This window comes from Lepidochelys kempii, chromosome 22 (assembly GCF_965140265.1).
Source record: "Lepidochelys kempii isolate rLepKem1 chromosome 22, rLepKem1.hap2, whole genome shotgun sequence".
In the NCBI taxonomy this organism is placed as follows: Eukaryota; Metazoa; Chordata; order Testudines; family Cheloniidae; genus Lepidochelys; species Lepidochelys kempii.
Window position 1 is genome coordinate 2,902,615 of NC_133277.1, and position 26,772 is coordinate 2,929,386.

At 44.3% G+C, this 26,772-nt stretch overlaps 1 protein-coding gene across 6 annotated transcripts in view; it reads left to right on the forward strand.

Moving 5' to 3' along the window:
* Window positions 1-2,200: 2,200 nt before the first annotated feature.
* Window positions 2,201-26,772, forward strand: part of MSANTD2 (Myb/SANT DNA binding domain containing 2) — a 33,472-nt gene continuing 8,900 nt past the window's right edge. For 3 of the 6 annotated variants that reach the window (XR_012155945.1, XR_012155946.1, XM_073321107.1), the window contains exons 1-4: window positions 2,201-2,746; window positions 18,128-18,172; window positions 18,753-19,011; window positions 20,775-20,835. Coding sequence is in view for 4 of the 6 variants with exons in the window: in XM_073321107.1 (XP_073177208.1) it covers window positions 2,231-2,746; window positions 18,128-18,172; window positions 18,753-19,011; window positions 20,775-20,835 (881 nt within the window). In the remaining 2 variants the exon portion in view is untranslated. The other 3 variants (XM_073321108.1, XM_073321110.1, XM_073321109.1) reach the window with 3 other exon arrangements.

The following is a 26,772-nucleotide window of genomic DNA, read 5'->3' on the forward strand; positions in this document are numbered from 1 at the left end:
AACAGCAAGGTTTACCCTGAAAGAGTGTAGCCACTGTTTTATAAAATGTGTCTTTTTAAATACCACTGTCCCTTTATTTTCTCCACCAGCTGCATGTGTTTCAATGATCACAGGATCTTCTCCTTCCCAGAGGCTAGTGAAGATTAGAAAGAAAAAAAAACGCACTCGTGATGAAATGTTCTCTGAGCTCATGCCGTCCTCCCACACTGACAGAGCACAGACGAATGCGTGGAGGCAGACAATGTCAGAGTGCAGAAAAGCATAAAATGACCGGGAGGTGGTGGGCTGAAGACAGGGCTGAAGCTCAAATGTGGCGGCAGCGTGATGAGAGGAGGCAGGATTCAATGCTGAGGCTGCTGCAGGACCAAACCAGTGTGCTCCAGTGTATGGTTGAGCTGCAGCAAAGGCAAGTGGAGCATAGACTGCCACTGTAGCCCCTGTGTAACCAACCGCCCTCCTCCCCAAGTTCCATAGCCTCCACACCCAGACGCCCAAGAACGCGGTGGGGGGCCTCCACCACAGAGGATTGCCCAAAAAACAGAAGGCTGGCATTAAAATAAAATAAATTTTAAAGTTGTAAACTTTTAAAGTGCTGTGTGGCATTTTCCTTCCCTCCTCCACCATCCCTCCTGGGCTACCTGAGGCCAAAGGCAAACTTCAAGGAGAAATAAAAGACAGATGAAAAATTGCTGTTCTTGTTTTTAAAGAATTAGTGGGATTTACAAAGACAGATGCTAACGGATGAGTGTGGCAAGACAGAAAAAACCACCTGACTTTTGCAACAATATACCCATCTGCAGAGCCCTTCATTCCATGTATGTAAAATATTACACCCAAAAAGCTACACTAAAGGAATGGTCTTAGGTTGCAAATCAAGCCCTTGAAAGTTAGGAAATGCCAGATTTATAGTTGCCAGTGCAATGTTAGTTCTACCCCTTATGTGTCCACCCTGAATGCGACTGGGGATCTGATCATGTCATTAGTGATTGTATCACAATGCATAGGCACCAGGGAGCAGGTCTGGCATTGCTCAGGCAACCTAAACTCTGGTATTACCTAACTTTTGAGTGCTTCACCTTGCAACTTAAATAATTTTGTTAGTGTTTCAATGGAATGTTTACCTCCCCCCGCCCCCGAAAAAAAGGTTAAAAACAAATTCTATGATGTGCAACTGCAACAACTTCCCCACACTATCAGTAGGGCTTCAACCCCGAACTGTCAGCAGTGCAGCATAGACTATTATCTCTTGAATTGCAGGACATTAGCTAGCAGCTGCAGAAGGCCCCCAATCCTGAGGTCAGGGTGTAGGGTTGCCACTCATCTGGTTTTCGACCAGATCGCCTGGTCGAAAAGGGACCCTGGCGGCTCTGGTCAGCACTGCTGAAAGTCATTGAAAGTCTGGTTTGCCGCCCGCAGCGGGGCAGGCAGGCTCCCTACCAGGCTCTGCGTGGCTCCTGAAAGTGGCTGGCATGTCCCCCTGGCTCCCAGGACAGTAAGGGGGCTCGCTCCCCACGTGCTGGCTCTGCAGCTCCCATTGCCCAGGAACCGCGCCCATTGGGAGCTGCAGGGCGGCGCCCGCAGACAGGGGCAGCGCAGGGAGCCAAGACATCCAGTGCCCGCACCCTGAACCCCCTGCCCTGAGCCTCCTGCCGCACCCAAACTCCCTCCCGGAGCCCAGGCTCCCCACCCACTCCCGCACCGCACCCCCCTGCCCCAGCCCCGAGCCACCTCCTGCCCTCTGACAGGCTCACCCCCAGCCCCTTCCTGCCCCCCAACTCCCACCCCCGGCCCCACCCCTTGGCAGGGGAATGGAGTGGCCAGGGGCGGGGCCTCAGAGAAGGGGCGGGGCCTCAGAGAAGGGGCGGGGCATGGGGCGGTTTTGGGGTGCCCCGCCCCTTCTCTGAGGGTTTTGGGGTGCCCCGCCTGGAGGCGCGACGCTGGTCTCAGGTTCGCTGTTAGACGGGCGCAGGGAGCGGGCGCAGCCAAGCCCAAAGACACCCCCCCCCCGCGCGGCCCTGGAGCCCCGCCCCGCGGCCAGGAAGCCCCGCCCCGCCCTGCCCTGCCCTCGAGCGCCCCGCGAGCGCGCGCACCCGCTCCCCAGCCCACGGCACGTGCTTCCCGCGCGCGCGCGCGCGCTCTCCCCCTCCCTTCTCCCGCCTTCCTCCCCTCTGCCGGAAGCCCCGCCCCCGGGCGCGCGTCATCTCCGCCCGCTCGGCTCCGCAGCTCCAATATGGCGGCGCCCTGTGGCTCCTCGCAGCTCCCGGCCGCCGAGTCGCCGCTGAAGATCCCCAAGATGGAGGTCCTGTCGCCGGGCTCGCCGGGGGCGCTCAGCGACGGCAACCCCAGCCTCTCCGACCCCTCCACGCCCAGCGGCGCCTCCCCGCTGGGGCCGGGCGGGCCGGGCTCTGCCAGCGCCGCGGGGGCCGGGGCGGGGGGCGCCGGGGCGGGGGGCCGCGGCGGCGGCGCGTCGCCCTCCGTCTCCTTCTCTCCCGGCGGCGGCGGCGCGGCGGCGGCGGCGGCCGCGGCCGCTTGCCGGGGCATGTCGTGGACGCCGGCCGAGACCAACGCGCTGATCGCGGTGTGGGGCAACGAGCGGCTGGTGGAGGCGCGGTACCAGCAGCTGGAGGGCGCCGGCACCGTCTTCGGCAGCAAGGCCCCCGGGCCCGCCATGTACGAGCGCGTCTCCCGCGCCCTGGCCGAGCTGGGCTACGAGCGGACCCCGTCCCAGTGCCGCGAGCGCATCAAGGTACCCGCCGGGCGGGCAGGGGGGCGCCCCGCGGCCGGGAGGGGCTGGGCAGCGCGGCCTCGCCCCGCCCCGCCCCGCCGGCCGGGGCAGGGGGCCCGCGCCCTCCGCCGGGGCTGGCGGGGCGCGTCCCGGCCTGACCCCGTGGACAGCTCCCGGGGCCGGCGCCGGCAGCTCCGCCACGGGGCTCGTCCGGCGGGGCCGGCCCGCGGGCGGCTGCTTCCGGCGGGCCCCGCGGTGGGGCACCGGGGGGCCCTGGTGCCGGGCTGCGAGCCGGCCGCTACGCAGACGGCGGAGTCGTGTCTGGTTTGTGGTCGCCTGAGCGATGGACGGAGGGACGGACGGGCGGATTTTCTGCTTGGCGGGGAGGCAGTGTTCCCTCCTCAGGGCTTTTCTCCCCTTGTCTGGGACTCTGGGGCAGACGGGGGAATGGGCATGCACATGTCGTGATGAGCGAGGCTCCAGAGGCAGGCTGGGTGTCTTGCTTCGGAGCATCCTGAACTTCAGATAACCATCCTATTCTCATGGGGCGGGAAATCTCTTGCAGGCTACTTTTCTTGCAAGAGTTTTAGTCAGGTCATAAATATGGTGAAAATAGCTGTGTTTCTTGAAGCAGGTGCTGGTGTTATGCTTCTACTTGGTCATTTGATGCACTGTAAAACTTCTTTAAGTCCCTTATTCTTGGGCATCTTCCAAGGATTTGCTGTGTAAATCAACTGGACTTCCCTGCAACATGTGCATTTCTAGTTTTACTATAGGTACTAGACCTGGTGAAAAATTAATTAAAACTACTCCTCACTAGGGCTGCATTGTTTGTCCAGCTTTCTTTCATGACAGTCTTCCGCTGTGTCTACACTTAAAACGCTACAGCGTTAAGTATAAACACTTCTTATAGCAATGGGAGGGATTCTCCCATTGCTGTAGGTAGTCCACCTACTTGAGAGGCAGTAGCTAGGTCGAAACAAGAATTCTTCAGTCGGCCTAGCACTGTCTACACAGGCATTAGATTGTCTTAAATACATCTGTGAGGTGTGGATTTTTCAGATCCCTACAAGACATAGCTCTGTCGATGTAATTTTTCAGAGTAGACCAGGCCTTGGTTGCTACAGGATGTGGAGGGAATCTTATGCAGTGACTGCGGAAGACTGTTGGATTAATTCAGCTGTACTAGTTACGCACTCTGGAGTAAATGTAATGTTTCCCAAGAGCATTACGTAGTAGGTTCTGTGGTGAAAGGCTGTCACATTTAGTGGCATTTGGGGCACTTGGTTTGGGTGAGCCTGTTGGTTTGAACAGGTCAAAAGATTGCCAAAAAAAGTATCTGTATACCAGAGTGAACGTTTTAATGATTAAGTCCATTCACGTACACTGTTCTAAGCTTATTTCTAGGAAGAGTCTCCCCCGCCCCTTCCAATTAGACTGAAAGTTTTGAACAGAACTTTGTTAGCCTGAAATGATCAAGGTTGGCAAAGTCAATGAATTAGCTACATTATTTCATGCTTACGTATCACAGTGATAAGCAGTTGAGAAAAACTAAAGGTTTTCTGTTATCAGGCTTGGACTTGTCATGTAGCGATATCTCCAGCAGCATCACTTAGCATTTTTGTCAGATACTTGTCTATAGACCCTTCTGGATCAATCTGATACATTTATAATGAACTGCGTAGGCTATTCTAAGCATTAGAAAGTATCACTTAGGCCCTGTCTGCACTGCCACTTTACAGCGCTGAAACTTTCTCGCTCAGGGGTGTGGAAAAAACACTTCCCTGAGCGATGCAAGTTTCAGCGCTGTAAAGTGGCAGTGTAGACGGTGCACAAGCGCTGGGAGCTACTCCCCTCATGGGGGTGGGTAGTTCTTTGTTTTTTTACAGTGGTGGGAAACCTCTCTCCCACCGCTGGTGTCGCGACTACACAGTCATGTTAAAGAGCTGCCGCGGCAGCACTTTCACGTTGGCAGTGAAGATACACCCTTAGTATCTGTTAAAACCATTTGATTTACTTTTTTTGTGAGAGTGGTTCCCATTGATACACTTTCTGTGAGAGGCTAAGCCTAAGGCTTGCTGCCAAAATGGACAGGTGAAGAACAGCAGCTAAGTGTTGCTGCTGTCCAGTAATGTGACTCAGCTGCTGCCCCTTACTCCATGACGATGACTTTTTTTGGTGCATTCTTATTACATCTTGAACACATTCCATAACTGCGCTTAATGCGTGACAGTGAGATCATGCCGATACCTAATCTTCTGCATATCCTGGAACCCTGCTGTTACGATGCTCTTTAGTAGAGTCATCTGGGAGGATGAGAGTCTCATATGGAAAACCTGTTCAGAGGACCATTCAGGATAGTGCTGGGGTGCTCAAAACCAGAATTTTCTCACTAATTATCCAGCATCAACCAGGGCTGGCATTTTTTTTTTTTTTTTCAAAGGAGCCAAGTGTTGGTCTTGATGCAGAAATTACTGAGTGAAATTCTCTGGACTGTTTATGCACAACACCAGGCTAGATGATCACAGGGATTCTAGTTTTCCATGATATAATATTAAAAAAAAAAATTCTCTGATGGAAAAAACAGTCTGAACTTTAGTTTTCCTAGCCACGCTATATTAGTTGAACATAATGTTTTATTGATACGGTGGAACCCCATTTATCTGATCTAATTGGAATCAGGCCCAGCTCAGACAATCAAAAATTCAGATAACCCAGAGAGCTAAGACCCAGGTGACAGGACTCGGGCTCTCGGCCCCAGTTCAGTTAATACAGAGAGCTGAATAATGGAGGCTCAGATAAACAGGGTTCTACTGTATGGATTTTTTTCCCACAAAATGTAAAAACTAAAGATTCTCCGTAAAAACACACATTCTATGTTTTGTGTCGTCTCCTCCCCCCCGCCCCTCCCCGGGCAGTCCGATTTCTAGGATCCCCGATTATCACAATTGTACTTTCTGGCTTTAAAATACCAACTCCCATGGAATTTCAGTGAGATGTGGATGCCTGGCTCCTTTGGAAATGTCGGCCTAAATTACTTAATTAAATGAAGTTATAGCCGAACCTCCACTTTGATTTTTATAATCTATTTTGACTGGTATCCCTTGACATGCATTGAACAAAAACTAAAATTAATGATGTTGCAACTATAGTGTATAAACATAAAGTATTTGGGATGCCACTTAAGTCAAGATTTATGTTTAGTGTTTTTAAACAGGTTTCAGAGTAGCAGCTGTGTTAGTCTGTATTCGCAAAAAGAAAAGGAGTACTTGTGGCACCTTAGAGACTAACCAATTTATTTGAGCATAAGCTTTCGTGAGCTACATGCATCCGATGAAGTGAGCTGTAGCTCACGAAAGCTTATGCTCAAATAAATTGGTTAGTCTCTAAGGTGCCACAAGTACTTTTCTTTTTGTTTTTAAACAAAAACTTTATTTTGGTTTTCCTCAAACACTTAAATTCCATGGAATCTAGAATCTTGATTCACCTCCACCCACGAACTCATTTAGCCCACTCTTCTGAAGAATAGTGTTTTCCCTTTTTCAGTTGTATCAGATACATGCATCATGTTTGAATTAGGGTAAAATGCAAAGCATGATTACAGTTCAAATCGCCTGTCTTTTAACATCTGCATATACTTTTCTCCACATATGCACATCTGGCCTGCAGTCTAGGAAGTTCTCTGGACCAATCGGCTTGGTAACCACGAAGCACAGAAAATTCAGATCTTAGTTTCCAGATCAATGAAATCCCAAAAGATTTTTTTTGAGCACGTATTTTCCCTATTCTATAAATTTTAAATGATATCCTTAATTTTATCATTTCTTGGTCATTGATACTTTCTACTGATTGTTCAAATTGCCTGTGGTCTCCTAGTTCATGTTAACAGAAGAACTATTTGCTAAAATACATGTGGTTGTTGCCCTGTACTACAGTTACTCTTCACTTGTATGTGAACAAAAATTATTCAGTAGAGAAACCAGGCAAAGTGGTTTACATGGCGTTGGCCTAGCTACCCTGGTGCAGTAATGTGAAGAGAGAGTCTCTACTGTTTGATTTTGATTCAGAATTAAAAAAAAAAAACTTTCTCCAGAATATAGCTATCACAAAACATCCCACATCCTGCATGAAGTACAAATTTATTTTTTAAGACTATGTATCTTCCCTTCACCTAAAACTCTCTCTGCATTAGAGAGTGAACAAGAGCTTAGTTCTTAATCTCTGTGCTTTGCGATTCAGGTTAACTACCTAAAAACTGAGCTTTTATATAGTGCTTTGCATTGTCAGACTGATGTATGTACAATAATGTGAAGATCAAAAGCTGATGTGTTCGTGAAAGTGGTGTTCCTCAGGATTAGTTATAACTGAGTTACAATACTTGGGTTATGTGGTCTCATCCCAGTCCTAACATTTAAATGCATCACTAAAAACAATACATATAGATGCACTGTGACAGTGGGCACAGTGTGTGAAATCTTAGATCAGTCAATCTCCTCTGGCCAAAACAGCAGAAATGTTCAAAGGTTCTGCTTTTAGACTTTTTTAGAAGGGAAAAAGAGTACTGTTAAATAGTATACCTATATCAGTTTAAAAAAATACTTTGCAGTAATCTTATACATCTTAAAATCCTTTTAAACAATTTCTCCTCCAGTAACATTTACACTCTTCAGCAAAGGAAAAATTGTTTATCTTGTGCATTTGACAGCATTGTGTTTATATGTTTGACTCACAGACAGAATTTTCATGTTAAGTTGTGTCAGTTTATCTGTACCTACTGTAGCGACAACTATCACCATCTTTCAGATTAATGTGCCTTTCCAGGTGGACAGTACCCTTCAGAGTTGCAACTTAACATTGTATTGATGCTGGTAATTTGTTTGAATTTGTCTCAGTTTTTTTATAAATGGACTATTTATCTGCCATTGTTGTATTCAGTATTGCCATGTTGGTCCCGGATATTAGAGCAGGGGTGGGCAAACTCTCTGGCCTCAGGGCCACATTGGGGTTCCAAAGCTGTTTGGAGGGCTGGGTAGGGAAGGCTGTGCCTCCCCTAACCCTATCCACCCCCTTCCACTTCCTGCTCCCTGACTGCCCGTCTCAGAAATCCCGACCCATCCAATCCCCCTCTACTCCTTGTCCGCTGACCACCCCCTCCTGGGACCCCCGTCCCCTATCCAATCCCCCCTGCTCCCTGACTCACCCGTCCCCTATCCACACCCCTGCCCCCTGACAGGCCTCCTGTGACCCCACTCCGTATCCAAACCACCCCCTCCAAAGCCCCTTTCAGAATGGGGCCCTGCGAACATGGGCAGAGGACTCGGGAGGAGCAGGGGCAGCTGCGCAGCCGGAGAGAAGCGGTGGCTTCCCCTTCAAAGCGCCACTTCTCTCCGGCTGGCTATGCGGCCGCCCGATGCTCCTCCCGAGTCCTCCGCCTGTGTTTGCTGCACTCCCACTGCCTGCCTGCTCCCCTGTGGCTGCAGGTGAGCCTCCCTTCCTGCTCTCCCCTGCCCCTGCAGTGCAGCCCCCTCCATGCTGGCGCACAGCAAGCTGAGGCTTCAGGGAAGAAGGGATAGCAGGAGAGGGGCAGGAGGATAGCCTCCCCGTATGAGAGCTCAAGGGCTGGGCAGGATGGTCCTGTGGGCCAGATGTGGCCCACCTCTGTATTCGAGAGACATGGTAGGTGAGGTAACGTCTTTTATTGGACCAACTTCTGTGGGTGAGAAAGACAAGCTTTTGAGCTACACAGAGCTCTTCTTCAGGTCAGAAGAAAGCTCAAAAACTTCTCTCTCTCACCCACAGAATTTGGTCCAATAAGATGTTACTTCACACTGTTTGGCTTCAGCTAGGGTATGAATCCATTACAAAATACTGACGCTATATCTATCCACTGTTGTGACTGAGCCCTGCGTGGCCAACCTAGTGTTGATCTCTAGCTGTATAATGCTGATCTGAAGGAAGAGAACTTATGACACAACTCAAGTGATGATTAGATTACAGAGTAACTACCTCCACTGATCTGTCCACGTGATTCCCATGATCTTAGCTGAATACTTGTGTCTAGCAATCATACCCCGCGCTCCAAACTGTTTGGTGGATTTCTGCTGGTCTTCAGATATTCTCAGCAGACATTTTATTTTTTAATTGTAAGAGTATCTTTTAAACAGTTTTCCTATGATTGATCCATTTAATCTCCAGATGTGGTTTAAATCACAGAAGAAAAAAACGCCCAGTCTGGCGTTGGAAAGTCTTCTGCTAGATGACTGAGAGATACAAGTAAGGGGGAAACAACAATCTGTATTTGAATATTAACTTAAAGTGACCAACACTAACTCTAGAACACATCTCTTGGGCATCCCATTTTAAATGAAAGATTTCAAATCGTGATCCTGCACATCTTCTATTGAGCTGTTCCAGTGGCAAGTTACTCACTTTTAAAAATTTGAAACTTGTTTTCTGTTTTTCTAGCTTCAACTTCCAGTCACTGGCTCTTACCCCTTTTGTCTGATAGATGAGAGCCCTGTATGGTATCCTCCCTGGGCTGATACTTATAGACCATGTTCAAGTTACCTCTTAACCTTTTCTTCAATAAGCTGAATAGATTTAAATGCCTTAAGTCTCTCAGTGTGAGAGATGTTTTCCAGGACTTGATCGTTCTTGTAGCTCTCCTCTGAATAATCACCAATTTCTGAACCTCCTGTATCTCTGAATAGATGAGAATAGTTCTTCCTGGTGGCACCTGTAAGGTGGGGGGAAATTACAATAGACAAATACAGCAATGATTGGGATGAGTTTTGGAACTTCCTTGTGGACATCTTTTTGAACTATGGTGGAGGAGCAGCTCCTGGAGATTGCAGTGGGCTATTGCTGATAATTGTTGTATGTCCTCAAACTATGAGTAGATCCTGTTTTTCAGAACTCTTAATATTAAGGTTTTCAAGGTATAAACTTCTCCAAGGTGACTGAGCCCTGTCTGTTTACGCAAATATACAATGGAGGAATCTTTCTTCTGGAAATTGACTACAAGAATATTGAAATATACAGGGTAATCTGCACTAGTCACTTCCAAGTGGATAGTATAGTCTGTCCCAGGTGACAAAAATCACATGAATAATTCCGTAAGTGTTGGTCTATTGGCACTTCGTTCACTTTTTTAATTATGTGTCCTTAACTAATTAAGGCAGACTATTATTTGGGCCTCCTGTCTTTGACAATGATGTTCCGGATTACTTTGTTGGTAGGTAAAAATCTGAATGGCCAAGATGCAATAGTTGCTGCTGGAAGATTGAATGTTTCTGTTCTGTCATCTTCTACATTCTGTTAAGTGTTTCAGAATTTACTGGATGCACCTGAAACTAATGAAACCCACAAATTCAGAGCAAAGTTAACTGTGGTACACTGGAATTGTGGGTTTCTGTTTATATGGCTAAATGTACATCTACATTAGTTTCTTGAGCAAGGATGGCTAAGACTGTGGTCTTGCCTGTTACCTTTTCCTGTCTAACTTTTTGGTTTTGGGCAAGATTGAGAAGGTGGTATTGGTGTAATTTCTTTCATTAACTGAATTCCACACATTTCCATGATCTCAGACAATCTGGTTTCAGATGTGTATGTTCTCAATGGAGGCTAATAGCTCTCTAGTGATGCCTCAGGTCAAAGTGTCAATGCTTATCCCGGTATGTCAGCAGCTCTTGATGGTGTTGACTAAATTCTAGGTTCTTCTAAGGGTGGATGAAAGAGCCTCATGCTGGAGTAAGGCCTTCTTTCAGAGGTTAATGCTGGTCTGCTTACTTCCAAGAGCCGCGAAATGCATGGGTTCCATTACATCTGCTCTCTTTGGCTTCCTGTGAAGCTACAAGTGAGTCACAACAGGATGTAGTGTCACCTAGGCATTAATATTGAACAATGTCCCCTCCCCATCATTCCTGCTCTCAGCAGTCTCTTTGCTCTCCAGTGCTTCAGGGACTGTGATCTGCATGATGAACCAGCTGTGATTCAACCCAGGTCAGAAACAGCTGATCTCATGTTAGAGAGAAGCACTTAGAGGAATGGATGGAAGCAACATCTGCAGAGGATTTCAGCTTTTTGCCAAAGTGGCTTCTGCTCTCATGGTTCTATTTGATCCACCACGTCTCAATTCTTAGATGATGCTGGCCCTTACTGCCATATATTCTGCTGCTAGCCAAGAGGCTTGACCTATCAGCAGTGCTTTTTGTCACTTCTGTACTGGGAGCTGCCCTTGAAATCTGCCTGCATGACCAGACCGAAGGAATTTGATAGGAAGGTATAAAGGAGGCCCTAATACAGTCTAGGATGAGGAATGCATCTGAAAAGTAATCCTTGATGGCCCTTGAACAGTATGGAGGGTGTTTTCCTTGAAGGCAAGCAAATCCACTCTGGGATGCCCTTATTCATTAAAGATCACCATTAGTGCTTTTTAAGGACTGTTATTAAGTAGTCTGCACAATGTCTTGGTCAGCAGGTGAGAGTGCAGTAGCAAAGATCTGGTGAAGAAAGTAATCGTCCCCTCCAGCTCGCCCCAAATGCATGAGCTAATGCACCATGGCTTTGTTTTTGCTCAAGGAGCTGTATCTTGAGATACAGCTTGACACAAGGAAGGAATGCTTTTAATGGTAGCTGTGTTGAAGTTCAAGTAATTCATTGATATGGAGTCTAGTTTTTTCCCTTCCTTTTACAGTCACATGCTCAGATCTAGATCTGTTTAGTGCTTATTGCCATGATATTGGTGCCTAGATGGGTTCCTCATACCAAGTTTGAAGCATTTTTTGTACTCATTAATGCCTCCATTAGTACCAGTAAGACTTTCTGTTGTCTGTCTTCGACTGTAGCAGGAATCCTTCCCCTGTTACTCCACTTCAGGCTTTGCCACCAGAGCCTTAGCACCTAGGAACACTGATGGTTGTGTTGCCATGAGGGGTGGCACTGACAGTCCATGCCAGACTTCTTTGGTGCCTTGACTAAGTTGGGACTTATTCTGCTTGCTCCACTGGGCTGGATAACAAGCAAGGGTCTCTTCCCTGAATATGCATCTGCCCCATCTTTGCCCTTTTTTTTTCTAAAGCCTTCTGTACTTGTGGAGATCTTCCAAACTGCCTCATCCTTATGGAGCCATGGGTCCTCAACTTTTGTGGAAATGGACTAGACAGAGGTCTAGATCTCCATCCTCAAAGGTGATGAGGTCTAGCTGCTATTCTGCTGCTTCCAATTTGGCTTCTCCGGAGCTGTCATCTCAGACATGATAGGTTAGTAAGTAGACACTTCAAAACTTCCTATCATTCTAATTTTCTTCAGGCATTACTGTGGACTTCTCATTGCTCCTTAGCTGACAATGTCTCCACTACTAATATCAAGTCCCTCAGAGGATAGGAATGGTTTTACTCCGCAGCAGCTCTGGCTACTGCTGCTGCCACTGATGGAAAAAATCAAGCCAGTTGGATCTCCTTGGGGTCTAAAGCATGTGCCTCAGCCATTGCAGATGAGAATCACTAACAAACTACTGCTTTAGTTAAATGAACTGAGGATGGAAGAAAAGTTCAGCATGTCTGAGGGCTATCTGGTGACCAAATAAGTCCTAAGAGCAAATCAAGAAGTGGTGGATCTGAGGTGGTCCAAAATAAGTCAGAGCTATCTCAGCTTTCTATCTTCTTGTGTGCGGGTTGTTAGTCTTAACTTACCATACAAATGACCATTTTTGATGGGTTTGAGCTGTGTTCCCATGGACTGCATAAAGTTCAGATCTCAGGACAGAGGCAAATGGAGCTCATGAGGTCATTTTCCCCTTATCTCTTCTATCTCTGTAAAGACAGCATCCTCTCTGCTATTGTAGTAGATAGTAGACATCCCTTACACTGTTACATTGGATAGAGTAGTCCCGTTTCCTCACCCCAGATTCCTGTCTCAAGTGATCTCTGGTGCTGGACATCAACCTGCTGGTTTTGTTCTCCAAGCCTTAGTAGCATCGAGGGAAGTGTTTTTTCACATCAGGGTCCCTAGTGTGGACAGAAGACTCTTAGCTATTTAAATGAGACCAAAACAATCCAAACATCCTTGGTCACTCTGGCTCATAGGGATAAGAGATAGGGTCAGTCCTGCTCAACCCACAGGGTGATTTATTTTCACAGTCTGTGTATAATTGACTGTTCCAACTTGGCACATGTTCAGCCACCTCTGGGGGTTGGATCACATTCAGATAGGTGTAAGGCAGCCTCTGTTACTTGCTTTTTTCAAATTCTTTCTTGCTGAACTATGCAAGGCTGCTCTGGTCCTTTGGAACTCTGGTCCTTTACTCAGCATTATAACTTGGACTTGGTGGTCTTATGGCAAGTTCTGGACACTCTTAACTAAGCCCTGCTTGCCTGCAGAAGGTTGACTACTACTTATTTATTTGCTGAGAGAAAGTCATATGGCTAGCTCTCAAAGGGTCAGCAAGGATTCCTGAATTAATAGAACTGATGGTGGTTTTGGCATCTGTCCCTTTTGTGCCTTATAACTCCAGAGCAATGGGGAGGAGGCAAGTGTCCCCAATAGAAACTGCTTGCTTGAAGCTTCTGAGCTGAGCGCACACTATCAAGATTGTAGATCTAGATGAATAATTTGAAGAATCAGTGTTACAACTTCTTGTTCTGCCAGGATGGTTTTCAACTGGGTTTTGGTATTTGCTCCCTATAGGCTCTAGTGACAATTTTGAGTAAGCATGTTGGACTCTGACACTAATTCCAGTCTCTTGAATCATCCTCTCATTAAAAAGTTCTTCAGGGCACTAGTTACTGAAAGTATTTCTAGTACAGAGATGTTAAACTCCAAACCCTTTCAGTCCCCTCTGTGTTGCTTTGCTTGTATCTGCTACCATGGCAAGAGGACTTCTGAGATGGGAAGTTTAGTAATATAAAGATGTTTAATGTACCATTCATTGGATGGGCTCTACCCACCGTTCCGAACTTTATACCAGAAGTAGAGTTTACTGGTCTCAGAAAACAATTCCATTCTTTCAACCAAACTGTCTTTTATTAAAAAAAAATAAAATAAAAACCTGCTTGCACAACCCGCCTGAGCAGAACAAAAATTCAGATCATCCATGTTTTTCATCCAGTATGTAGAATTTTTTTTTTCAGGCCTAAAGGGACCATTATGATCATCTAGACTGACCACCTGCTTAACGGAAGCCAGAGAATTTCACTCAGAAATTCTTGCATCAAGCCTGTAATTTCTGCTTGGGCTAGCGCATATCTACGGCCCTTTGTTTTCAGTTGGGTGTTTTTGTTTGTTTAAAACTTCCTGGTAATTTTAGTGTCTTATTACAAAATTAAAGGGCATTTTCTGGATAAATATTCTTCTCCTGTATCTTTTGTTTGAAGTTGTTTGTTTGTTTTAAACTTCCACGTTCTGAAATGTAACTGGATAGCTTTTCATTTTGAACCCATTTTAGGACGAAAAGTAGTTCACTAACATTTCATTTGCTCTGAATGCTGATAGCACGGATAACCATCTCCAACAGTGGTAACACGTATGTGCTGAGCATTGGATTGAAAACAATACATACACCAGTGCTCAAGTCATTCTGATACTTCTGAATTGGCTCCCCCAAAGTCTGGACTGGCTCCTGGCTCCAGAAGGAGAGAGACCAGTTAATAAGCTACCATCTCTCCTTCCAAAGTGGGAAGCTGTGTTCAGAGAGTTCTGGCACTTCCAAAATATGGGTGAAAATCAGTAAAAACTGAATAATAGCTCTGGCAAAATCTGGGAAATTTTCAGTAAAAATCAATAAACTGAAAACAAAGGGTCATAAATCTATTTTTGATCAAGATCTGGAGTATTTCACAGCAAAAATTTGTAAGACCATTACCTGGTCATACATAAACTTTTAGCAAGCACTACAAAAGACCTTCCCTTTGAACTTTTTCCCTTTAATTGGAGACAGTTGCTTGCTGTTGGAGAAATAAACGAGAAGCTGAGGATCACCGACTTGTGTGAGCTTTTCTCTGTTAACACTTTCAGCATGTATGGCAGCTCCTCAGCCCATTGCCTTTCAGTCTTTTCCAGGGAACTTGTTACTTTTGCTTAGCTACGCTGGTGATTCATAACGAGATCAGGTGAGTCAGGTATACAGCTTCAGAAAACATAGCTGCAGTGGGAAACTGGTGGGGATAAGGACATCAGTGCCCATATTGACTGGTTGGAAACTGTAGCTGCTGAGGGGAGCTTGGTTTCAGCGTTGGCGGGTAAACTACTGGAGGTACCTGTATGCCGCAGCAGCGGCGAGGGGTGACCTGTTTCCAGTGTGGCTGAGCATGAAGTGCAAGCGTCTCTGGATTTCCTTGTGTCACATTTTCTATGTATGGCTTTTAAGTTATAAATGTTGAGCAGAGATGGTCTTTATTTTCTGAGCATAGGGCCCCCAGTCCCAGTATTTGTTTAGTAATAAAATCTGAGAAGGCATCTGATGGTTAGCACCAGACATTGAATAGTTATATTAAAAATAGACTTTTTTCCCTTCTGAAAAGACTTACGATGATATAAAGGTGCTGACAGGACACTATATGGAGATGCATTGTTAATGCCCTTGAGCAGGAGTCCAGTTGCATTCTGGGAGGGACTACAACGCTTGAAAAAGCCACTCTCCAGTGATAACACAGGAATCCTTATAGATGTAGGGAGAGTTAAGGCTTCATTTTCAAAAACACCCCCTCCCCCACTCCTAGTTGTAATAATTATGCAGAAAATCTGCAGGATGTTGTGCTGCATTCTTGAGCTTGCAAACACCTGCAGAGTGAAATGAATAACTCTTGTTAGCGTCAAGGTGGTCATGCAGAATCATGTGGGGCAGCAGTGAACCAGACCAGAATATGCCAGTTTTAGTTCAATGCTGTTAAAACCGTGTGCTGTAGAGGCACAGAGATATCCATGATGAAGAGAATGGAAAATGCCTGTGTGGAGTAGAAAATAGTGGTAGTCCCCTCTCTCCAGGGAAAGAAAATAGAGGTCCCACCAACCGTTTTTAGCTATGGGTTGTTGGCAGGAGGAGGGAACCTTTTCTTTCAGAAGCTAGTGGGGTTGTAGAAAGCTTTGAATTTATCAGACCTCTACTAACCAGAGGTGGATATGAAAGATGGAATCATCCTAGCAAGCTCCTGGGTCCTTTTGGCAGTAATCTCAGCATATGCTTTCCATCCTACCAAAGTATCTGGAGATGTGTTCTAACCAGGGCACTGCCTCCTTCATCTTTTGCATTGGTCTCTGCTGAGTAGGTGCTTGGTGAACTTCTGCCATGGTCTTAGCAAAATAACATTAGAGTGGGGGCTGAATGAAATAAATGGCTGCTAATAAGATTGCCTCTGCTCAAGTCTTAAATGGATAATTTGGTAACATCCGTGCAAGGGAGAACTCTTTTGAAACATAAAATTGAGTTTTAAGCATTTAAGCCAATGTTTGCAGATGTTGAGGGCTCCCAAAGGACCTAATCAGAGAATATGGACGCTTCTCAGTTAACTTTGCTGGAGACAACACTGTGTTTATTTAGGTTGTCTATTAATAAAGCAGTTAGAATCTCTTGGGCCTTAAAATTGAGACAGCTGTAACATTGTTTCTCAGTTGGATAAGGAAATATTGTAAGGCTTGTAAGAACATAAAATTGTTAGGAAAACTGTTTTAAAATTTGAGTACACTGATTTCTAAGAATGATATGCAGCGGTGGAGTAGCTGTGTCAGTTGTAGGATCTTAGAGAGACAAGGTGGGTGAGGTAACATCCTTTATTGGACCAACTTCTGTTGATGAAAAGGACAAGCTTTTGATCTTACACAGAGCTCTTCTTCAGGTTACAAATGATATAGTAGTTTACATTTTCCCCTATGAAACTGTAATAAATGAGGTGGAACATTAGTCTAGAGTGAGACAAAGTATCTATCTGAAAATGTACTTCTGCTCTGCAAAGTGACTGTTTAAAACTGGTACTTCCTACTCACGTATTCTCCTTGCACCTGGGTATTACCTGCTTGGTCTAAACACTGACCTATTTAGTGTTTACTTCTTTAGCCTTGCAGTGCCTTCTTGCCCTGCCCTGCCCCTCAAAAAAAAAAAAAAAAAAAAAAAAGGGATGCAGTTCTCCTGTGGATCATCAACAGATTTAAGCATCAAATGCAGGATCTAGTTCTACCCACAATTACTCATCCAGCCCCACTGAACACAGAGTTGTTAGACAGGTAGAAAGTGATGATCAACACTTGAAAAATTTACGAAATGGAGGACTCTGCCTAGTAATCAGCAGTAGATACGAAAGACACAAGTGGAAGGGGGACAGTAGCCCTGCGATCAGTACCCCATTGAGAGGCCAATGCCTCTGCTACCTTTGCTCGTATTTCAACTAGAATATTGTCCTACAACCTTGCTTGGGAGAGACGGGGGTTATAGCTCTGACACTTTAAAGCACCTCTTTCCATTTATGGAAGAAAAGGAGTTTCTCTTCCAGTCGGGTCTCCTGGCTGTTGCATCTTGGGTGGGATGAGATCTCTGCTACTCTGCACTGTCACAGTTTCCATTTTTTGACTCTTCACCATTGAATAATGGTGCGCCTGCTGTTGGTGCTGTTTGTAGCTTTCCCAAGCAGCGGCATGGAACTAGCATGGGTTTTTGATAGCTGCACTCCTTCCCTCCAGATTTCTGAATATCAGCCCTGGAACTGATCAGAGTTGTTCGTTTCCCACTGCTGTGGCTAGAGCAAGCTAAGAGCCACACTGGAGCTGTCTTGAGAATCAGGAAGAGACATCAGTGTACATTCTTGGCTTGGAAGGCTTTTTTTGCAACCAAAGGTGCTAGAAACTTGGTGGCTCTGTAGAAGGTGACATAGTAGGGCCCAGGAGTGCATCTTTCAAGCCCTAATGGTTGCTTTTGTGAGAGAGAACGCAGCTTGATTTTCTTATTCAAGGTTCAGTTTGAAGTGATGGCAGTTACAAGAAAAATGTTTTGTAAATTGAGTACATCTGATAGGAAGTCCTTGAAATACAGTAAATATGGAATCCTACAAAGCAATTTTTAGTCACTTTTCAAAGTAGAACCACACTTTGAATTAAAAACATTAAGGGATATGAATAAAGACTTTCTAAACCAATCCTCCTTGACTTGGAAAATTGGAAGCAGATGCAGAAGAGTTAGATTTCATACTGTATCTTATAATAATGCATAGTACTTAGCCTCTAGAATAAGAAATCAAATAGGTACAAAAAACCTGGTCTAAACTTGGTGATACGTCTTTATTGGAGGCTTCAGAATCTAGACTGGACTCTGTTGTAATGGATTATTAGATGTGGCCATCTTAGTATTGTTTCTTGATGATTTGATGTGTGAGTCTGGGAATTTGGAGCATTATTGATTTGACCTCTTTTAAATTTCAGCAGCTTCCCAAGAGACAGAGTGAGTTAGTAAGGAATGCAAAATATGTAAGTAATAAATTTTACTAGCTAACTAGTTTAGGCAAACATTTTTTACCTTGTATCTCCTTACTAGAATAAGGAAGGTTGGACTGTCTTTGCTTTTGGGGACTCTTCTTTCTTTCTCTCCCTCCCCCACCTTCTCCAAACTGTGGGCACAACAACAGCTGTACTCTCTCCTTCCTGTAGAAGGTGTGTGCATTCTACGGGCTGGCTGGTATATTGGATGGGATTTGTGTTTGTTTTCCTGTAATATGTAGCAGATTTATGTATTCTCTCCCCTGCCCTCAAAATCCCCAACTTTGAAACTGGTGAACCTGTAGATGCTATACAACTTTATTCTTTGTAATTGATATTCAAGCTAAAGCATCGTGTGTCAGGAACATCAAAGTTGTGATGCTTCCTGTCTTACAAAGGTTAATTTGGCAGTTTGGTGATTGGATTATAGTACTTGAACACATGTGACAAAGATTGAGCAGTATAAGTAAAAATAAACAGATTGTCTAGCATTCTTATTCTATCTGCACGTGAGTGTGTGCCGTTCTGGAAAGCTAGCACCAATTGAGTAACACAAGGTTTTGTGTCTTAGACCCTTCGCAGGTGTTACAGTCGAGTGAAAGAACATGGTGTTGGGAAAAGGAAAAGCAGTTACACATTTGAACAATTGGAACAGGTGTTTGGTCAGGGAGGATGGGACTCGCAGCCCTGCCAACCTGTACTCATTAATAGTAGCGGCCTGTACCAGGAGCTGGAATCGGATGGCAGCACTATGGAGGAATATTCACAGGAGGATTGGGGGAACCACAGTCAGGATCTTCACTGCTACCAGGGAGGAGACCCGGAATTGGGTAAGAAATTGATTATTGATCCTTCTGTATGTTTTGGTTTTGCCTGTGCTTGTAGCCACTCTAGTGCTAATCCTACTCCATGATCCTAATCCATCCTATGCCATAATGCTGCTGTACCTACTTCTGTGCCTTTCTTATACTTGCTGGCTTAAGACTTGTCACAAGCCAGAACAGTTATTGGGAAGGAGGGGAAACGAATTCCTATAACTTGTATAAATCTAAGGTGCATAATTTGCAGGGCTCCCTAAAGCTGTCAAACACCTTCTCTGTGTAACTGTAAATTGTGGACTGAACTGATTTACTGCTAGTGAATTCTAACAAGTAGAATATTTGAAATAAGTAGACTTTAACTTGTTTGCATTGTTTTATTTTAAAACAGGTACAGTAGCTCTTTTGTTCCTGACAAGATGCTAGAGTGGCCCTTTGTTTAAAGTTTGAGATTTGAGTTTTAATTTGAATGAGGGGTGGGAGGGAAGAAAATATGAACTGTTGAACTTGATGTTAATTGATCTGTACTGCTGATGCTCATGGTCACACAACAACAAAAATCTTGCAGGTAGATCTCAGTATAAACTCATAATTCGTTAGGAGACCTAAAAAGCTAGCAAGCCACACACCACAACTACTTTTATGCTGTGCAAGCAAAATTGCCAAATTTTTGCTTTTTCCAAAAAAAAACTCCCTAGTCTTCCAAATGTTGTTGTTGCCCAGCCCTGACAGATAGATATTACAGAAAGATCTACTTTCCTGAAAATATGCTTACATTTAACGTCTGAGTATTTTACACAGAGGTACATTCTTGCCTACAATAAATAGGAGGGGAAAAGGTTTATGTATTGACTGAGTCTATGGAAGCTTATCAAAGTTAATTTAAAAAATGATTCCAGTGGGATTGTAAGAGTGAGGCAACATTTACAGGGGAAGATGAATAAAGGCACTGTTCTTCCTTTTTCTATCCTATTTGTAGGTTAGATTGGGGGGTGAGGGGAAAGGCACACAAATATACCTCCATCTGTAGCTGTATTCAGGGGACTGGTAAATTCTGACTTTCACCAAGAGATGGATTAAATTGTATTTTCAAATGAAAATAGCAAACCTCCTCAAACGAACTGAAGTATGAGAAAACTAGGAATGTTAGCTCTTTAGAGGATCAGAATGTATGGGGGGCTTGGGGAGAAGAACGCATAAAAGGGAGCTACTTGAGATAAAAGGGAAGGAGTTTCTTAAACCATGTATTTTAAAATGTACATAAATGAGGACTGTAATTCCATATAGGGGTTCTGGTGACTCAGGCTTTGCTCTGATGGTTTGTCACCATTATCCTTCAGAAGAATTACAGCAACATTTACGTGCAGTTGGGGCTCACAATATTCTTTATGTTCAGTGAATGGTGCACACAGTCTAAATGGGATACAGATACATTTGTTCTGGTGCTTACTCTTCGGATGTGCTGTTGAAAGCAGAATGGCCTTTCCCAGAATGTAGTTTACAATGAAATCAACTTGTGACTTAAAAGCAGGAATTACTCTTGTCCTTGAACGATCTTGCCCATGTGAAGCCAGGTTTTGATCCTGTAGCTAAAAATTCAGTCATGGTGATGTAGCTTACATAGTAGCTGGTTTTAAGAGCTGAAGCAGTCTTCTCAGAGTGTGACGTCAGAATTTTACTGGAAAGCACGAAGTGGACAACTTATTACCTTTCAAAGTAAAAAGCTTTGGGAAAGTTTTAAATATATAACTATCTGTCTGAACTTTGCTTTTCAGATGAAATGCCTGCCACAAAGAGAACATTAAAGATAAAACAGGAATCTTCAGAAGAAGCACAGTAAGTAACTTATGAATGCTTTGCTATTGAGTGCATTTCCCTAGGGGTGCTGCGCGGGAGGAGAGATGTTTGAAACTTCTGACTATAATTATAAATACATTGTGCAAGACTATTGAAGAATCTGCTTTTTGCATCATTCCAGTTACCTCAAAACATGTGGAAAGCTTCACAACTCAAGTCTCTTTTGGCTCTGTTATACAGCACATGAAACAGAACTCTCTTTACATGAATGCAAAAATTTGAACTGTGTAAAAGACACATCCTAACCTTTGGGGATGTGGGCGGGCAGGTCTTGGGGTGCGCTGGCAAAAATCGTGACTCTTGGATCTATTTGTAATTTGGTTTCCATCTGCCTAAAGTTTTGTCTCTTTGGGCATGCAGGAAAAGGAGCATTTTAAATGTAGGTTTCAGAGTAGCAGCCGTGTTAGTCTGTATTCGCAAAAAGAAAAGGAGGACTTGTGGCACCTTAGAGACTAACCCACTTATTTGAGCATAAGCTGCATCCGATGAAGTGTGCTGTAGCTCACGAATAAATTTGTTAGTCTCTAAGGTGCCACAAGTCCTCCTTTTTCTTTTTCTTTGAAATGTAGATGTTCATTAAAGTGTATGGGTATTCCCACTAATGAGTATAACTATAGTAGCTTAAAATTAGTACACAGACCTCTATCTAATACCAGCATAATGCTGGGGAATACAGAAAATAGCTTAGAAGAGGGGGGAAAATCAAGACAAGGAGGAGAGGGGTATTGCTAGTTGAGCAATGTACATTTCTGTTGGCCTTGAGCCTTACTTGCCTTATACTTGAGAACAGGCAAGTAAAACGTTTAGCATTATAAGGGATGGGCAAGTTTACTCTGTGCCTAGATGGTAACTTTTTCTGCAGTTTTGCAAAGCTAGATTGTAATCTTTTGCTGCATTGGTTTAACGTGGCAAATGGTGGGACGTTTAATGTGCCTTTGCTCTTGCGGGAAACACATGAATCTCACTTTCTCCACCACCCCCTATTTTGGGGGCCGGGGCGCACATGCTATGTGTGGATATTCTTTGCTGGAGAATGAGCCAGTGTGGAATAATAGTTTAATCTTATTTTGGGGCAGCATTTTTATGTAATGGCATGGTGACTAAGTGATGACTACCTTACATATTTCTCTATGCACTTAACTGTAGAGGTCAATGCCCCTCCTATTAAAGTAAGCACCGTGATTTTCATTCTACTACCCTGTTTTCAGTCTCTAATTTTTCAAGCTTTCAGGCTGGGATTTTCCAGACTTGGTGTATGCCTCAAAGTGAACTTCAAATCTGATCTGAATCATTTTAGCAGATGGAGCGTGAATTAGGAATTTTCATTTTCCCCCATGTAAACATTTGTGGCCTCTCTTTGAGCCGCTCTGCAGCTGGAGGTCAAAATTTATATTTAAATAGTCCCGAGAAGTGTCATTTCCTTAGAAAATGGACTTTCATTTTACTATGCTCAGACTTTGAAGGACATGTTCTCCATGATAACAGTACACTTGACACTGTTCATACAAGGCTGGGAAGATTGATTTGTTCACAGATGTATGGCTAAATTACACAGTGGCTTTACATCCTGCATATCTTAAGATACCTTTTCATAAAAAGCAGAGGAGCTTTCTCTGAACCCCTGCACACTTTGCAAAGTGCATAGGAAGTAGACCTGCACTGAAGCACTTCAGGAGCTCCACAACTGAGAGGTGTAAAGCATCTTCCATAGCCAGACTTTTCCTGAGATTGTGGGGGAGTTTGGTTTTTTTCCTCTCGCCAAGGAGCCTTTTAATTATGCTTTAATTCTTTATTTAAAACAGGCTTAAATAAATACAGAGTTAACAGGATTTGCAACCTTTGCTGGAATTTTGATAGCATTGCATTAAGCAATCAAATTCTGAATGAACATCCTTCACTCTGTCCTTTGTACTTATGAACACGATGTAGGCTGTAATTGGGTTGCTAGGGATGATCATAAATGGGTGTGCATGTAGAGTTGTAGAAAAACAGGGTCTGAACTAGAGGCTGTAGCATAATGCTCACAGTCACACTAGGGCAGCACGTACATTGTCCAGTTAGCCTTAACTTCCACATTCTTTTCTCCTGAGGGCTAATTAGTGCTATATTAGAATTGGAAAAGGTACAGAGAAGGGCAACAAAAACAATAAGGGAATAGAATAGCTTCCATATGAGGGGAGATTTAAAAGGCTGGGACTGCTCGGCTTGAAAAAGAGACGACTAAAGGGAATATGATAAAGGTCTATAAAATCATGAATGCTGTGGAGAAAATGACGACTAAGAGAAAGTGTTTATCTCTTCGCATAACACAAGATCCAGAGTATCCAATGAAAGTAATAAGCAGCAGATTTAAAATAAACATAAGGTAGTACTTTACACAATGCAAAACCACCATGTGGAACTTGTTGCCTTGTTGTGACGGCCAAACTACACTGGTGTTCAAAAAAGAATTGGATAAGTTAATAGAGGCTAGGTCCATCAATGGCTATTAGCCAAGAGGAATGCAACCCTATGCTCTGGGTGCCCCAGCCTCTGACTGCCGAAGCTGGGAGTGGACAACGGGATGGATCCACTGGATTGCCTGTTCTGTTCATTTCCTCTGAACCACCTGGCATTGGGCATTGTCAGAAGAAAGGATATTGGGCTAGATGGACCCAGTATGGCCATTCTTATGTTCTAATTTTACAGCAGTTGCAGTTCAAACATATTTCATATAAAATAATGCAGAACTGTGAGATAGCTTGACTACTTGTAAAGCTACTAGCTAACACAATTAAATTGCATATCTACTGTTGCACGGCTTTCTCATGATCACACACGCTAACCTTTTTTGTATTTGCTTATGTATCAAACAGTGTCTCCGCTTTCTTTTTGGAAATAAGACAATAAGATAAGCTTTCCAGTTGGAATGGTTAGAGCAGAGTCTGGGAAAATTTGGCCTAACATGTAGAAATGCCAGGTTTCAGAGTAGCAGCCGTGTTAGTCTGCATTCGCAAAAAGAAAAGGGGGACTTGTGGCGCCTTAAAGACTAACCCATTTATTTGAGCATAAGCTTTCGTGAGCTACAGCCTGACGCTTATCTAAAAACTTGTATAATATTAAAGTGTACAGTGTGTTAAACTCTTCTCTGCAATGTTAGCAATGCTATGCTAATGCATGAGAATTCGTGAAACTGACTAGAAACACAAATGAGATTAGTTTTATTTGCATGGTCCAAAATGAGATTGCACAAAACAAGCTACATAAATAGAAAACTAGAGAATGTTATTTTTAATCATGTATTAGGAATAGCCAGTGTTCTTAAACTGTATGGTTGGTAGAGCATTGGGGCCCTGAGTCAGCAAGGTACTTAGGCTCATGCCTAATTTAAGCAGGAGTAATTCCATTGAAATCATTGGACTTAATCACATGTTTAAAGATAGGCAAATACTTAAGTGGTCCTTGGGCCACTTACTTAGTACCTAAGTATATGTTTAGGAGCCTAATTCTTGGCCCTAGCCTCTCTTCCATTCCACAGGTCAGCTTAAAGTACCCAGGAAAGGAAGGGAGAAAAGCCAGTGTAGTATGCTCCTTTTTCCCCCTAGCTCAGAGACGACCTGTGTCTACTCTGCTCCTCTGGGATTGCCCTGATTTTAGGAAAGTGGGACTGGGGGGATGTTCCCCTGCAGACCCTGGAGGTTGAGCTTGAATTTCAGGTAGATGTTAATTCTATGACTGCTGCTTTTATCAGAGACAGGTGGGACAGGGTAGGCATCCAGCAGTAGCATACTTCCATGGCCAAAAGCAGCTGTAAGAGTAGTGTGGAGGAGCTGATTCTTTGCTCTGCAGATCTAGGGGGCTGTGCCATACCTATGCACTTTTCCTTTAGGGAAGCTTGGGGGAAAATTCCACAGGGTATACCTTGTGTGGTGTCCTAAGGCCTTCATACCCCTTCTGCAGTCCTATAGTGAAAGGACACACCATAACACATGTGGTGAGGTTTTTCCGACAATGGCCCTTTGCAGTGGAGGAAATCAATGCAGCTAGTGAGGGGCAACTTTCTAGGAGACTTGTCGCTGAACCATGCATTGGAATTAGTATGGCACTTTCTGGACACTGGGGGTTCTGACTAAGCCTTTGTGGCTGCACACGTACATACATGAAAACACCTTTCCCATCAACCGCCTGCAGAAGCAAGGAAAATGGTACATCGCTTCTACCCTGTTCTGTGAATTAATGGAACAGCTCCACTTTGGGCACTGTTCCAGTAGAGGGACCCGGTGCATAGGTTTAATACATAGTCTCTCTTCACTAAACCAGTCGTGTAAATACACGACTCATCACACTGACTCTGCTGCCTCTCTTGACTTAAGAACGGCCAGACTGGGTCAGACCAAAGGTCCATCTAGCCCAGTGTCCTGTCTTCTGACAGTGGCCAATGCCAGGTGCCCCAGAAGGAATGAACAGAACAGGATCAAATGATCCATCCCCTGTTGCATATTCCCAGCTTCTGGCGACCAAAGGCTAGGGACACCATCCATGCCCATCCTGGCGAATAGCCATTGATGGACCTGTCCTCCATGAACTTATCTAGTTCTTTTTGAACTGTTATAGTGAGCCTTGACAACACCCTCTGGCAAAGAGTTCCACAGGTTGTCTGTGTTGTGTGGGGAAAAAATACATCCTTTTATTTGTTTTAAACCTGCTGCCTATTAATTTCATTTGATGACCCCTAGTTCTTGTGTTATGAGAAGGAGTAAATAACACTTATTTACTTTCTCCACATCAGTCATGATTTTATAGACTTCTGTCTTATCCCCCCTTAGTCATCTCTTTTCCAAGCTGAAAAGTCCCAGTCTTACTAATCTCCACATTAGAGACCCCAATTCATTTTTGTTGTCCTTTTCTGAACCTTTTCCAATTCCAATCTTTTTTTTTTTTTTTGGAGATGGCGCGACCACATCTGCACGCAGTATTCAAGATGTGGGCGTACCATGGATTTATATAGAGACCATATATTTTCTGTATTATTGTGTGTCTGTCCCTTTCTTAATGATTCCCAACATTGTTTGCTTTTTTGACCGCCACTGAGTGGATGTTTTCAGAGAACTATCTACGGTGACTCCAAGATCTTTCTTAAGTGGAAACAGCTAATTTAGACCATCTTTTGATATGTTAAGGTGTCAGACAGTAAATGCCTCCAAGCTCTTATGTGAGATAGGTAATGATAATTTTCCCCCTTTTATAGAGGTGGGAAGTAGGGAACAGAAGTGAAGTGGCTTGTCCAAGGTTACACAGCTAAGTTAAGAACATCTGTGATAGAATTCAGGAGTCCTCCCATAGTCCCTTGCTCTGTCAGTAAGCCATTTTCTATCTCTTCCAAACTTAGCTTTGACAGTTGGGCCTATAATATCTTTACCCCAAAATGTACTGAATTTATGGCATAGCGTGCTTGTGCTTCTCTTGCTAGACCAGTATAGTGCCTAGGACTGGCTTTCTAAATTTTTCTGCAGTACCTACAACAGGATCACAGGGTAGGAAGTGCACATGTGATCGTGCAGTGTTAGCTTTCTGCTGTGCTGCTTGGAACTCTGTATGTGAAGTCTGACGTTCAGTGGGACCCTTTCTTAGTTGATATGGGCCCAACCATCATAGGACTTGGAACTTACTAACTCCATGAGCTACTGTCTCAGAATAAAATGAAGGGGGAAAATATTTAAGAATTTGTTCTGCTATTTTTATTCTCTTGTGAGACAAAATAAAGAGCTTTGAAACATGTTGGCTCCTTCACTGAAACGGCTGTGCTAGCCGCTGCTGCTTGGAGTCTGATTTGTACAGAAACGGTTTAAAATTCCCACCAAGCTTTGAATCACCACTCATTTGAATCATGTAAGATTTCAGCAAGACCAAGGGAGCCATTCCACCATCAGTGGTCAG